This window comes from Parasteatoda tepidariorum, chromosome X2 (assembly GCF_043381705.1).
Source record: "Parasteatoda tepidariorum isolate YZ-2023 chromosome X2, CAS_Ptep_4.0, whole genome shotgun sequence".
Taxonomy (NCBI): domain Eukaryota; kingdom Metazoa; phylum Arthropoda; class Arachnida; order Araneae; family Theridiidae; genus Parasteatoda; species Parasteatoda tepidariorum.
In genome coordinates this window covers 46375957-46389936 of record NC_092215.1, presented here as the reverse complement: position 1 = coordinate 46389936, position 13980 = coordinate 46375957, and the positions used below count along the sequence as shown (strand labels likewise).

General features: G+C 31.2%; 1 protein-coding gene across 1 annotated transcript in view; it reads left to right on the top strand.

The window, feature by feature from the left end:
* The window catches only part of LOC107438134 (monocarboxylate transporter 12), a 105443-nt gene that overhangs the window by 78073 nt on the left and 13390 nt on the right, over window positions 1–13980 (top strand). The window contains exon 2 of the mRNA XM_016050333.3: window positions 12885–13028. Coding sequence (XP_015905819.1) covers window positions 12885–13028 — 144 coding nt within the window. The remainder of the gene's footprint in view (window positions 1–12884; window positions 13029–13980) is intronic.

The window sequence follows — 13980 nt, the reverse complement described above, 5'->3', positions numbered from 1 at the left end:
TACACCAATTTTGTTTTATTAACGTTATATGAACATAATTATTAAAAAGTAATGGTTGCATACAAGGACCCAGATTTTTATTTTCCCTGGAGCTGGAGCTCTAAATTTTCCCAAACTTTAGGGTTGTTTATTTTTTGATTTTAAAAAAAATTTCAGTCATAGATTTTTCAGGCTTGAAATGAAAAAAAAATAAAGATTTTTGTGCTTTTAATTTCTGGATAGTGTTACAAATATAGATAATTTGCGTCTGGTTGATATATTTTATAAAATGTGTTATGTAGTATTTATTTCTGTTCTAATATCTAATATTAATGACATACTAATCATACTGATATCATTACTATTACATAATTTTTATTTTAAATTTAAAGCACTATATTTCCTTTAACAATAATCAATGTTTCTTTTTATAATAAAAAAATTCAAATTAAAATCTGAAATTCGAAAAATCGCATAAATACACGGTAAAAATCACGGTATATTAACGGAACTTGGAGCAGAAGCTTTAGCTTATTATCAGGTAGAGGAGCTGGAGCATCGAAAACTTTTCGACTCCAGGTCCCTAGTAACATATTTCTAAATAAAGTAGATTTTTCCTTATCTTTGGTCGCAATAAGTTTACAAAAACAAGTTTTTATTTGACTAGTATATATTCAGAGATGCCAACAGCTCCGGATGTGTCAAAATATTTAAGAAACGGTAAGGAACTACAAACTAAAATTTACAGATTTCGGTTAATTCTACTAACTTTTTAAAAGGCTCAACACGACTTAACGGTAACAAAGTGATATAATATATATATATATATAGTAAGCTTTTAATTTATTTAGAAGTGGTGGTGAGTAAAAACACTATAAATCGAGTTTACTAATCCAAGACTTATACATTGAAAGACTACCACTCAAAAATATTTATCCACTGCCCGGAGCAAGATGGCATCTCTGTATATTTTTGAAGTGATAGTTGCAATATAAACCACCATTTGGGCGTTTGCCTATTTCGAGGAAACATGACAAAGATGTGAATGAAGCAAATTGAAGTCTTGATGAGTTATTTTTCTGTCTACCCACTTGTATCTGCGAGATTAAAAGATCGGCCATCAAACATCACAAATGTTTTCCTCAAATACCAGAACCATCAACGATTTATAACAAAAAACTGATTGCTCGTAGTTTAATTCATTAGACAAAATTACTTTGATGCTTTTGACTTCGAGGCGATTTGAAGAAAAAACAAGTTGTATGAAGTCTATGGAATACAAAATAACTATCTTTCGCTGACTGGAAGCCGAAGGAAGCTCAAAAGTGAGAAATCGCGCAACGTTGATGAGCAAGATAGCAGAAGATTGAGCTGGAACGCCTACTATTTCGTTATTTAAAAGAAGTTAGTCGAAATGTTACGTGCTTTGTTATCTAATAGATATAAGACTCTTCTCAACTTGATAGCTCAGTGGTTTTTATATGTAGCTTCATCGGTAATTTCATTTATTGGACACACCTTTGAATTGATAGTTCGTTTATCAATTGTGGAGATAATTTCATTTCATGTGCAGATGGAAGAAGCACTTAAGGCATATATATCCATTATAATTAAAGGAGAAAAGGTGAATCTTGCGAATTTCACAATGAGAATTGAATTTCAATTCTCTCTCTCTTTATATATACATACCTGCCAACTTTTAATCCCTTCCATTATCATTTTTCCCGGTGGTATCAAAATGGAATAAAAATTTCAATTTTAAGCAAAAAAATACGTTGTAATTGAAAAAACTTAAGCTCACAACCATGATAGTAGCACATATTAATATATGTGCTTAATGTTTTCAAGAATAGTGGTGATCAAAATCAATTAAAAATTAAGTTTATAAAAGAAAAAATAGTATATATTTACTACCACTTTAAATATGAAAATAAAATTTTACGCCAAATGCGTAAAAGTTGGCAGGTATATATATATATAAACTGCTGTTTGTAGAAAATGCAACACCATGAAGGAATCATCAGAATCAAATGAAATTTAATGCAGAAACGACTTGTACTGATACAAATAAATGATGAAATTTTCAAAACAAAAGAAACAAATTAAGCGTCCGAAATCAGTATTTGGTGCAGCCACCACGCGCTGCAATAAGTGCTGCTATACGACGTGGCATGNCATGCCACGTCGTATAGCAGCACTTATTGCAGCGCGTGGTGGCTGCACCAAATACTGATTTCGGACGCTTAATTTGTTTCTTTTGTTTTGAAAATTTCATCATTTATTTGTATCAGTACAAGTCGTTTCTGCATTAAATTTCATTTGATTCTGATGATTCTTTCATGGTGTTGCATTTTCTACAAACAGCAGTTTATATATGTGTGTGAGAAAGGCGGGCAATATGGACCGCTTAAGGAAACTTGGTTTAGAAAATAGTAAACTAGAGCAATTTTATATATTTTATACTGTAAACAAATAGTGGGAACATTGCTCTTATATATCTCATACAGAAAATAAATAAATAATAAAGTTTAGTAATAATAACTTAACATAAACAAAAATAGAACATCTTGCCCGGGCTACCCGGGCAAGATGGGACACATAATTATATTTCAAAAATCACAGAAATTAATGTCAAAATAAAAGAATAATCGACAAAAAAACGTTCTTAAACATCACAGTTACTGTATAAGATGCGGATAAAACCGGAATAAGCACTGCATACTTCATGAACCCATTCTAAGCAATCTGAATATAGCCTGTCAATTAAGTAATTATAATTTTTTTCTATAAATTTTTTTTAAATAATTTGTTAAGTTATATTTGCTAGTTCATATTTTTTTGTTAATATTACCTTATTTTTTATGCTTTTTGCCAAATCCGGAGAAATTAATTTTTATATTACACTTTTATTCTACTTTGGCTGTCCCATCTTGCCCAGTTCATCTTGCCCGGATAGTGCATTTTTAAAAAAAAAATATCTGCAATTTTGTTTGAACAAATAAATTTTAATTTACACTTCTCATTATGTTTTTACAATAATAACACTACAGGGCCACAAATTTGAAAAATTTATTGCAATGTATTAAACAAATAATATCAGCATACAAACCTGGAAAAATATTTTAACACGATGTAAGAAAAACAAAACAATGTACAACAAGCGGTAACACCTTGTGAACTGATGAAAAAACTTGTGCGTATTGAGAGCAATAATTTATTCTTTCCGAAAACGCACTTTAGATGTTGCTATCGTGAATGCGCATAGGAAAAATAGCGATGTATCGTCTTGCCCGGTGGTCCCATCTTGCCCGAGCTTCCCCTATATATGTTCAAAATGAAGAATAAAACAAGGAAAAATAATAGACAAATGAAAAAAAAGGGGGGGAAATAATAAGTAAAAAAAAATAACAAACAACAGTTTTAAAAAAAAAAAAAAAAGTTAAATTTTATTTAAAAAACCGGAAAAAAAAGATATAATCTTTTCTTCAGCCCACACGATTATATATATCCGCAAAACAGAGTGCTTTCTGATATTGTATCAATAAAGCCGAAGCAAAATATATTAATACAATAGTGTGAGGAGCACTCAAAAAATTTTTTATAAAAATAACAACAAATAAAATAGATCACAAAAAATAAAAATAAGTAACATGTAAAAACATAAAATAAAATAAAAGAAAAAGAAAAAAACATTAAAAAGGGAACTATAAAGCGAGTAGCAAAATCAGATCAACTTACATGGGCAGAAAATTTTTCAAGAATGATTTAAAAATGTTTTCGCAGAAAGATTGCCAGATTACAAAATATGAAAACAAAAGATGAAAACAAAAGCGCAAATTGCGTGTAACAAGAGGGTTTTAAAATGTCGTTCTTACTGCACTGCTGAAGTGATTTGTTATTCTGAGCTTTGATTTGTTAGTTACCAAGGATGGGCCCGAAATGGATGTGCGCAAGGTAATATTATACTGGGTAATTTTAGAAATTGATCATAAATAGTTTTAGAAGATAGATATTTATTTAAGAAAACATATAAAATAGAAAAGAGAAACATAAATTGCCTGTTTTTGCAAATAATTTTAGCCGCGGATTTGCACGATATGGATTAGCACATAGAAAAATTATTTAAATTATCAAAGAAAAAAATTTTAGTAGATAATTTTAACACGGATTTGCCCGAAATGGATTTGCACATGGAAAAATTGCATAAATTAATAAAGAAATTCTTAGCAAACAATTTTACCCACGGATTTGCACATGGAAAAACTGTATAGATTAACAAAGGAAATTATTTAGTAAAGGAATTTTTAGTAAATAATTCTATACACGGATTTGCCCGAAATGGATTTGCACATGGAAAAATTATACAAATTAACAAAGAAAGTATTTAGTAAATAATTTTGGCTATGGATTTACCTGAAATGGATATTCACAAGGGAAAATTATAAAAATTAACAACAAAAAAATGTTTAGTAAAAATATCCACAAAAATATACGATTAATTCAATGATTTTATCTATAATTTTATTACTTTAGTTGGGTATCCAATATATAATACAAGAAAACATATAGGGGATATATATATAGGGTATATATATAGGGGAAATGTAGTTAAAAATGTAGAGAAAGCATGAAAAATAATTAAGATTGATGAAAAGAGACGAAGAAAAATTATTAAAATAAAATATTTTTGCAAAAAATATTCAAAAAAAAACTTTAAGTAGTTAACATGAAATAATTGTTAAAGCTAATCTTAAATGTTTTTTCTCCTCCCTTCATGGGCTCCTCTGTAAAGAAGGTTGAATTGTCGGAGCTCCAAATCTGGTAAATTACACTGAAGAGAAGTTTTTTATGACAAATCATAGATATTTTCAAATAACTGATTTCAAATCTGCAATCGGTTTCTCTTGCCAAGCTATAAGTTTATTTTCTTTTTTTTTAATGACACTTTTAGTCTATTTTTTGTCGAGATGTGGAAGTTAAAAAAATGTTATACATAACAGGAGACAAACTTCTAGAAGAATTAGGGCACATTATCAGGATTAAAATTGCATAGGAACCCATGCTCAGAAATGTCGTCATACGCCGCTGATAGCTTTTTGAAAAAAGAAGCTCTCTTATGAATTATCTCTAATATGATCTTTAATAGGCAACTAAATAGTAAAAGTGAAAATATTCAAGTTAAGAGTGATGTTAGTTAAAATACTCTCAGCCGTGTTTAAAGTATAGTTTAAAATGGAACGTGAAGTTGTTTAAAATATGTATGCCTTTAAATTCTTATTTTGATTCTTTCTCAAATACGTGATTTTTACGAACATGTTCATATAAATGGATGAAGTCATTTATTTTCTTTGTACGTGAAGAACATTTCGTTTTATATTTTTTTCCCTTACGCTTGGTTTCCTTATATAGGTTCAGTGTATTTTCTATTTTTTATTGCGTAGTTTTAAACCGATTTCAGAGAAATCACCGATTTAGGGACAATAGCAAAATCATTTTGAAACTATCAATTAAATATATACTGCAAAATAGTCAGACATTATAAGTTTGGAATTGATAACGGGATCTGAAATTACATCGTCTCATCATAATTTTTAAAAACTGTAGAAAAAAATATCAAGCTCTAAATATGTTTTGGAATAAATGCATAATTACTACCATTTGTTTTTACTTTTTGAATTTTTAAGGTTTTTTTTCACATCTGATAAATGGTGAACTAAGAGTTTAATCACTCCAAACCTGATACCTTTTAAAAATCAGGAAAAATATTTAAAGGGAAATTGAAGAAAAAATTTGAAGAAATTAAATATTTTTTGGTATTCGTATTTGCCAAAAATATAATCAATTTGCTCACATTTTTGTGAAAATTTCAAAATTGATTTTATAATACCGTAAACCGGGGCGAGTCTACCCATTTTTTCAGTTTGTCAACTTTCAAGTGGTCAAACTTTTGTAAATATTAAAGAAAAAAGGCTTTTAATAGGTGCTTCGGAATCGCTATTTATCCCTTTTTAAAGCTGTGAAATCGATTTTAGAAAATATTAACAGTTACGCTGTTACNTTTATTTGCAATTTAAAATAGTGAAAATTAAATAAAACTAAAATGGGTAGACTCGCCCCTGGATGGGTAGACTCGCCCCGGTTTACGGTACTTTAATGGGCAGAAAATTTTCCATAGTCTTGAGAAAAGTTTGTCATCAATTTTTAATTTTTCCAGGTAGTAGGAATCTTGTATTTGGTGGGGTGAACAATTGTGTAGATCGGATCTGAAAACGTTTAAACTATTTTAAGTAGTCTAAAAAGATTTAAGATCTACCACACTTTTTTAATACTTATGTCTAAAGCGCATGAGATAAAAGTACATTTATAAAGCATATAAATTAACTCTTAACGGGAAGTGTCTGCAACTGACGAGAATCTCTTATAAGAAACACTCTCAGTAGTTCGGTTACTTAATAAATCCTAATAACACGATTTCAAATTATTATTTTCAATTTTATCTTTAGAAAAATTATTTAGGCTCCAATTCATAAAAATCCTGAAAATTTTCGGGAACGATAGATTTTTAAAATTTTTACCCTTTACCACTTTTTAATATAAGATTGTTAGTTAAAATGAAACTCAGACTTAAGCGCTTACACTACATCCAGAGATGCCAACTTGCTCCGCTTTGCTAAATAGTATTTTCTAACGGTAACGAAATTTAAGATATTGTTAGTTTAGTATTTTTAATTTTAATTAAATTTTCCACCACTAAATATCAAAAATTATAAGAATCATATAACACGTAACCTAAAAGTATTAATTATTTGGTTACTGATTTTTCAAAGTAGGCGTAACTATGCTTATTTTACAAGTTATACTATTTAATTCGCTACCAATTTATTAAAACTTTTCCAGAGAGCGGAGCAGTTGGCATCTCTGTACATCTCAATGATCCGACCCATTCTAACTTACTCGTCACTGCTAGAAAATGGCAAAAGATGCGAGAAAATACACCGAAAAATAACAAAAGCAAGATGGTTTATTCGAAACAAGAACGTACATCGCAATCTTCAGATAGATTTCTTAGATTATCATATTGTAATTTCTTTGATTATCATATTGCAAAGTTTTAGAAAAGACCATCAATTGTAACACAGCAGGATTTAATGAAATTTTTACTTTTGAAAACTTGAGAGAAGAGGTAAACCTCAGGCCGATGGCAGCTTATTTTTGTAGCAACGGAACTTTATGTAAAATACAAAATATTTAATTTTATTGTCACTTCAATTTCCATTCCAATTACCAGATAGATGAAATTTAAAGTTAATAGATAAGGTTGGATGGGAAAAGGGTCATGAATGGCCTCAGACACCCAGATAAATTTCGATGATGATGATTGTTAGTTCATCATCATCGATATTTATCTGGGCTCCTGAGGCCGTAAGCGGCCCTTTTCCCACGATTGTTAGTTATCATAAGAGAGATTCTCTTATCCAATATTTTTATATGTCTGTATGTATGGTCACTAGGTACTTATTCTAACGGTAAGGCGTGGTTACCGAATAGTGTCTATTCGGTAACTATGCCTAACATTTGGAAAAAATATTTAATTCCGATACTGAATCTTGCCTTTATTTAGATATCGAAAAGTGGTTAATTTCTATATCGACAAATAAATTGTTCCTGATTTTAGATACTTAACTATATTGTTATGTGTGTGATCTCGGTGCCGTTAAATGATTTTTTTTAATTTCAATAATGATAAATTAATTTAGTAAAAACGTGCTTCTTACTGTTAGAATCAGTATCGCATCATACTATCCGTCTCGACGCTAGGTGACTCTTAGTAAGAAATGAACTAAGTAACCACATTTTTCCTATGGTTCATGGATAAACATTACTCAATAGAAAAATTGCACGAAAATTAAATATGAAAAATTCCTAATTATATACCTCAAAGCCACTATGTTATACGGATAGAAATCATATGATTAACTAGCTGTTATTTTGGTTCTTAATTCCACCCTATGCAACAACAGCCCTGATTATCTGCAGAATATTCAAAGGCTAATGAACAATTTTGTAGTCCAAACTTTCTTAGATAATGGGCAAAGTTACCCCTGTTGAGCAATGTAACCCCATTTAAGGTATAACAACTTCTTACATCATCTCAAAATGTTTTGTTTTCCCCAAAAAACAGTTATTTGGAATGGGTCAAGCACTTGAAATGCAAAGGGTTAATTTCGAAACTAGTAAGTGTGATGAGTAAATGAGATTACAATAAGTGTGTATGCGGATATAAGATATTAATTTCAAACCTCTAATATTTAAATTAAAAGTTATTTTTGAAGCAAAATTATGATAAAAAATTTAAAAAAAGTACTAAATTCTTAGTGATTGTAAGCAAATGAAATATATTCAATCTAGTATTATACAAAAAGTGAAACTTTAAAATTATCTGCGAATTATAGCCAATCCACTTCAATGTTTGAATAATTTTCTTTGGCATTATTCAAACGTATTCTAAGAAATTATATCATCAATTTAAAGATCTAAATAGCTTAAGAGAAAGTCTTTAAATAAGTGGCTCTTTTTTTCAATTTGCAGACACCTTAAAAAAGGATGTATTTCATATGAACAATCAATGCGTAATATTGTTTCAAAATTCAATACAGTGAATCTATCTTTTGTTTACGCATAAATGGCAATATTTTTGTAGTGTGTTGTCAAAAAAAGAAAGTCACTTGTCGCAGCTTTTATTACCGTGACGCGAGCTCTAAGAGCCATCTGGAACACTTGACGTAAAGGGTTTTTTCCTCACAAGAATCGTTCGCTCTTTTTATCACTTCTTCAGACAAAAAAAATGGGCCAATTGAGTTGAACATGAAAATGATATTATAGCCCACTCTCTTCTTGACGTTATTTTGGCGTCTCATTTGGGAAATAACTACTTCAACATTTTTGATTAATATAAAGGTTTTCAGTCAGTATTAATTTAAATTTCTTACTAATCACCATTTAAAAATACTTCTCCAATTTTGTTTAATGCATTTAACTGCAAAAATATTCTTTGCAAGTTGATATACTTCTTTTAAAATTACTTTGTTTTATTATTTACTGAAATCCTTCATTTAAACCAATTCAAACCATTGTTATGAAAATAAACCATCATGTAAATATTTACGAAGAAAAAAAGTGGAGGGAGATTTATGCTTGCAATATTTTAATATTTTCTAGTGTTAGCTAAGACTTTAGTTTTATTTTTTAGTTCAGTTTCATTTTTTTTTAGTTTAGTTTTTTAGTTTAAGTTACTGATCATATCATATTTGAGTGACTTCATATAATGTTGAGATATTTAGTTTAATAATATGTAACGATAAATACACTGGTGAAGTAAATTAAGAGAATTTGCATATTTTCTCGATTTTTATGAAAAGAACTGAGCTGAATTTAAAACCACTGCTTTTAGACAAAAATGCAAATCTTATACATCAAATACGCGAGCGTAAACGTGTGTGCAAGCGGAGGCAGTAGAGAAACAGGCTTTATAAGCGCTCGTAAGTTAAGACGTATTTGTTATACCCAGATTTGACTGTAATTTAACAGAGGCTTCACAGCCGATTCTCGAATCCTTTTCTTTGCCAAAGCCCTCTAGTCTCGATTATTACATACCCTCCAAGTGCTACGGAATTTCCGTAGTTTCAGAAATCTTCTTTTCAGACGGTAGCAAAATTAATGTCTTAATATTTAAAAAAAATTAATTTTAGCTTAACTTGTCCACTATTACTTATAAAAGTGCAGGCCATATGGCTAGATTCTTAAGTTCTGATAAAAGTTTTATGAGAGATCCATTTGCTTTAAAAATTTCTACTTTGGTTCGCTACCACTAGAAAGAATTATTTTCAAAATCCTCATAAGTTGGAGGGTATGTTATTATAACATCAGAAGAAGGAGTGAGACAGGGCTGAAAGCCCATATATATCAAGACGGAAAAGAGTAAAAACTGGTAACAAATAAATTTCAATTTTTGGTTTTTCTTGAAGAATAATAAAAATCCACAGCTACCATTTTTTTAACGGATACAATATTTATATTGAATTGCTTCTTCGGTGAGAAAAAATTTATAACAGTGAATTGTTTATTGTTGAGAATAGATTAACTCCTCCCGAATATTTTTTTAACATTGAAATAGCTCTCCTACCAGTATTTTCTCTTTTCTGTCTCGCTTTCAGGTCTGGAGTGAGATGCCCGCTTCGCGGGCACGTACTCTGCTACAATACATATCAAGTCAAGTCAAGATGTATTTCGTTCGCTAGCACACCTCGCGAATTTCTTGGTGTTGTTTTACAGCAATAGGTTAAATTCAAATTGTAACAGTAAAAATGAGTAACCACTAAGGATTAGATGATGGAATGAGGTGGTGAATTGTGGGGAGGCTGCCAATCTCAGGTTCAGATTTGTAGAGAATTCAATTTTGCGCCCGGTGTCGTGTGTAACTAATGGAAACAGTTCCAGGATACCGGATCCATCAAGGGAAATCCTGGGCAAGGCAACGCCTCCTATAACTGAAAGCCTCCACACGGTTTTTCATAGGTAGTCCGATCAGACCACTGTGAAGGATATCCACTTTCCGAACGAGTCACTTAATACAAAATCTAGTTAAAATAAGAAAGTGGTAGCAAGTATATGACTAAAAATTTGTTTTATTTTTGAATATTATTGGTTTGCCTCACTTGTCAACCACTACAGATTCAATTCTCAAATATATATGATGAATTTCTCTCACTTTTATAAAAGGTTTTGGGTTCATGCGCACCACTGGTTCACTTTTTAAATAGTCTGGGCGGACTACTTATAAAAGATCGTGTGGAGGCTTTTTGATGTAGAAGGTGATGGGCAAGGTCGTCCAAGAGTCACGATGGCAAGAGAAAATGGCCATTTGTCTAATATAGTGCGGCAATTTTTTTTATTTTTTATTTCAAGACAAAAAATTCTTAAGAAGGATATGATTCAGCTGCCAGTATTTACGTATCTGTTCATGGGAATGTTGGTCTTTAATCCCCAGCTGGATATTATGGATATCTCAACACTAACTGATTCTAGGAAGATATACAGGGTGTTCCAAAATTCTCTTTACAACTTCAAAAATTCATAACTTCGAAAATAAACAAGATATTTATATTCTGTCTTTTGCATGTATTACTGCAACTAATAAAGTTTAGTTTAGTATACTTCAACATGCGCACCATTGGTGGCCTTAAGCACTTCCAGTCTGAAATCAATTTCAAGCCAGGTGATGTAAAGATAACTTTGGAATACTCTGTATAATTAGTAACTCATAGAGTCAAAAGTTGTAGAAGAAAAAGGGTAGAAGAAAATTTCCATTGTGCCAAGAGTTAATTTGATTAGTATAAAACTCTAGCACAAGACAAGTAAAATAAAATCAAATTGTAAAGTATGTGCAACCAATAGTAAATTATAAGAAATTATTTACAAAGCTTAAATAATTATGAACGAGTGTTAGTTGAATTATTTACAAGTGCTTAATAATTTCATACAAAAGTTATGATAAAAGTATATCTCAGTTAGTACAATGACCCGGTCGTCCCTGCGATAACAGCTCGTGTCGGGTTCCTTCCTCACTGTAAGTAAGTTCGTTAACTTAGTAGAAGTGCTTTGGTAAGATTGGTATTCCTTTCCATGCCAGAAAATTAGTCTTTTCATTCCCTGGGATTCCACAGTGAGAGGGTATCCACCTCGAAAGTAACAAAATTGGACTGTTCTTTCACATATTTTTGTAGTTGAAGGAGTTATGAGAGTTATCAGTTATGCTATTTTTTACTAGAAATTGGAGAGGGAGAAAATCACAGCTCTACTGAAGGCATTTTTTGTATCAATAATTGCTTCAGGGCAATATAGATTGCTTCAATCTCACAGTCAAACTGAGAAAGGGGAGCACAAACAGGGGTGTAAAAGAAAAAAACTGTAAATCACTGTAAACTCCGGCGCCTGCTCCCTCCTCGCTATTCATCAGTGAACCGTCAGTATACACGCGTGTTCAAATTTCCGAGGGACAACCGATCTCAAAAATTGATTAAACGATTGTCATAATCTTAAATGAGCTCATATCAGTTTTACTGACAGGCAAGTCAAGGTGTAAATGGATGTCCAAATACAGCAATTCTAGGGGATTTGTGCTGGGCAGAAAAACTTACGCCTCATGCTGGAATTCTAGCTTTTTCCAAGTCACCTGTAAAAAGCATTTTGTGTTTTTAAGTTTCAGCAGTTTATAATACTGTAATCTCTCTAAAACCCTTTTCCGTATTATAGTAGCATTCTCTTGAATGGTTTTGGGAATAGAATCAACATTAATTAAGTGACGCATGACTTGAACAAGCTTTTACTGTGAGAAATGTGATGAGACGTCTGATTTTGGATGGTTTCTAATTATTAAGTACTACTAGTACCCTGATTGGAATTGGCAAAATAACAAGTTGTACACACATCTTAAAAGTATGGTAGAACGACTGCAATCCCATTTGCCGTCTCTTTAAAAGGGAAAATTATCTTTGTGCTCTGATTTCAGGGAAGATCATGAAGATCAGAATCCAGATATGTAGTAAAATTAACTCGTTGTACTTTATAAACCTTGCAAACCGAATCCTAAGTACAAATTTCTTAGTTTAGCTTAAAGAATTGACAGGTTGGAAATGTTAGTCACCACCATTTCAAGTTTTCCAGACACTCTGAAATGGATTGAGGAGAAAGACAAGAAATCTTTTTAAAAAATATAAAGAAACATGATAGAAAAGTATAGCGTTGTTCGTCGAAAAGTATAGCGTTATATTATTATTGTTGTTATTTTGAAAATAAGCTTTTCATTGTTAATGATTTGTTTTAAAAGATAATATTTATCTTTACAGCACCAGTAGCAAGTGTACTAGCTCAATCCATTGGACCACGAAGAGTTGCGATTTTTGGAGGTCTTCTTGGATTTTTTGGATTGACCATGTCCTCCTTTGCTCCAAGTCTCGAATATCTTTATATTTCTTACGGAGTTCTTCAAGGTAATAATGATAAAAGATGAAAACTATCACTTTTATTAAAATGTCTGTCAAAAAATTCCACGCATTTTTCATTGCAATTGTGTTGTAAAAATGCTTTTTTTTCACTTTTCCCAGAAATTTATTTACAAAACAAAACGATTTCCATTTATTTTCTTTAATTTATTTATTTATAAAAAAGTCATTTCATTTATTCTTTTATTTCCGTAAATGATTTCTCAAGGGAATATCTTTACAAACAGTATATTACCGCTTATCAATAGTGTAAAAATGTGGAACAAACCAATAATTGTACTTAAATATTACAAATCTTCTCCCAAGCCATATCATACTGTTGTTTCTGATGTTGTTTGTTGTTTCTAATGACACTTGGACAAAACTCGCCAGCATTTGGCATTTCGCAAATTAAAAGAGACAGATGGGCCTTTCGTTTGACAAGAGAGCACCGCAAGGGTGGAAGTAATACGTCTTGGCTCAAAACTCTACGGATAGAGGGCAGCACCACTCATTCTTGAAGCCAATTCCTCAATTTAGACATAGATGTGAAGGGGAAGGAAATTTTCTCCAGATCTGTATATCCATGGTACTGCTCCGCGATCTATTACGATTTCATGAGTTCGTATATCGCACATACTTGGTGAGATTTAGCAGAGTCGAGAATCGAACCTCAGCCACTCCGGACCAGAGGCCGATTTTCTAACCTCTTGGCTACCACGGCTCAGCCATAACTTAAATCCTTACATGCGTTGAGTTATCGAGTTATTGCGGTGATAAGGAATGTTTTATGCCAACTTTTTCAAATACCTGAAATACATATTATGACAAAAACTCATACAGCATTATAATAATTTTGAGGGATCGGTGGAAAATCCAATTGTAGTTAAAGCAGATAGCAACTCATCTAAAGCAATCTAAAATATCTGTTAAAGTGTTACAGGAAAATGACAGTGATAAA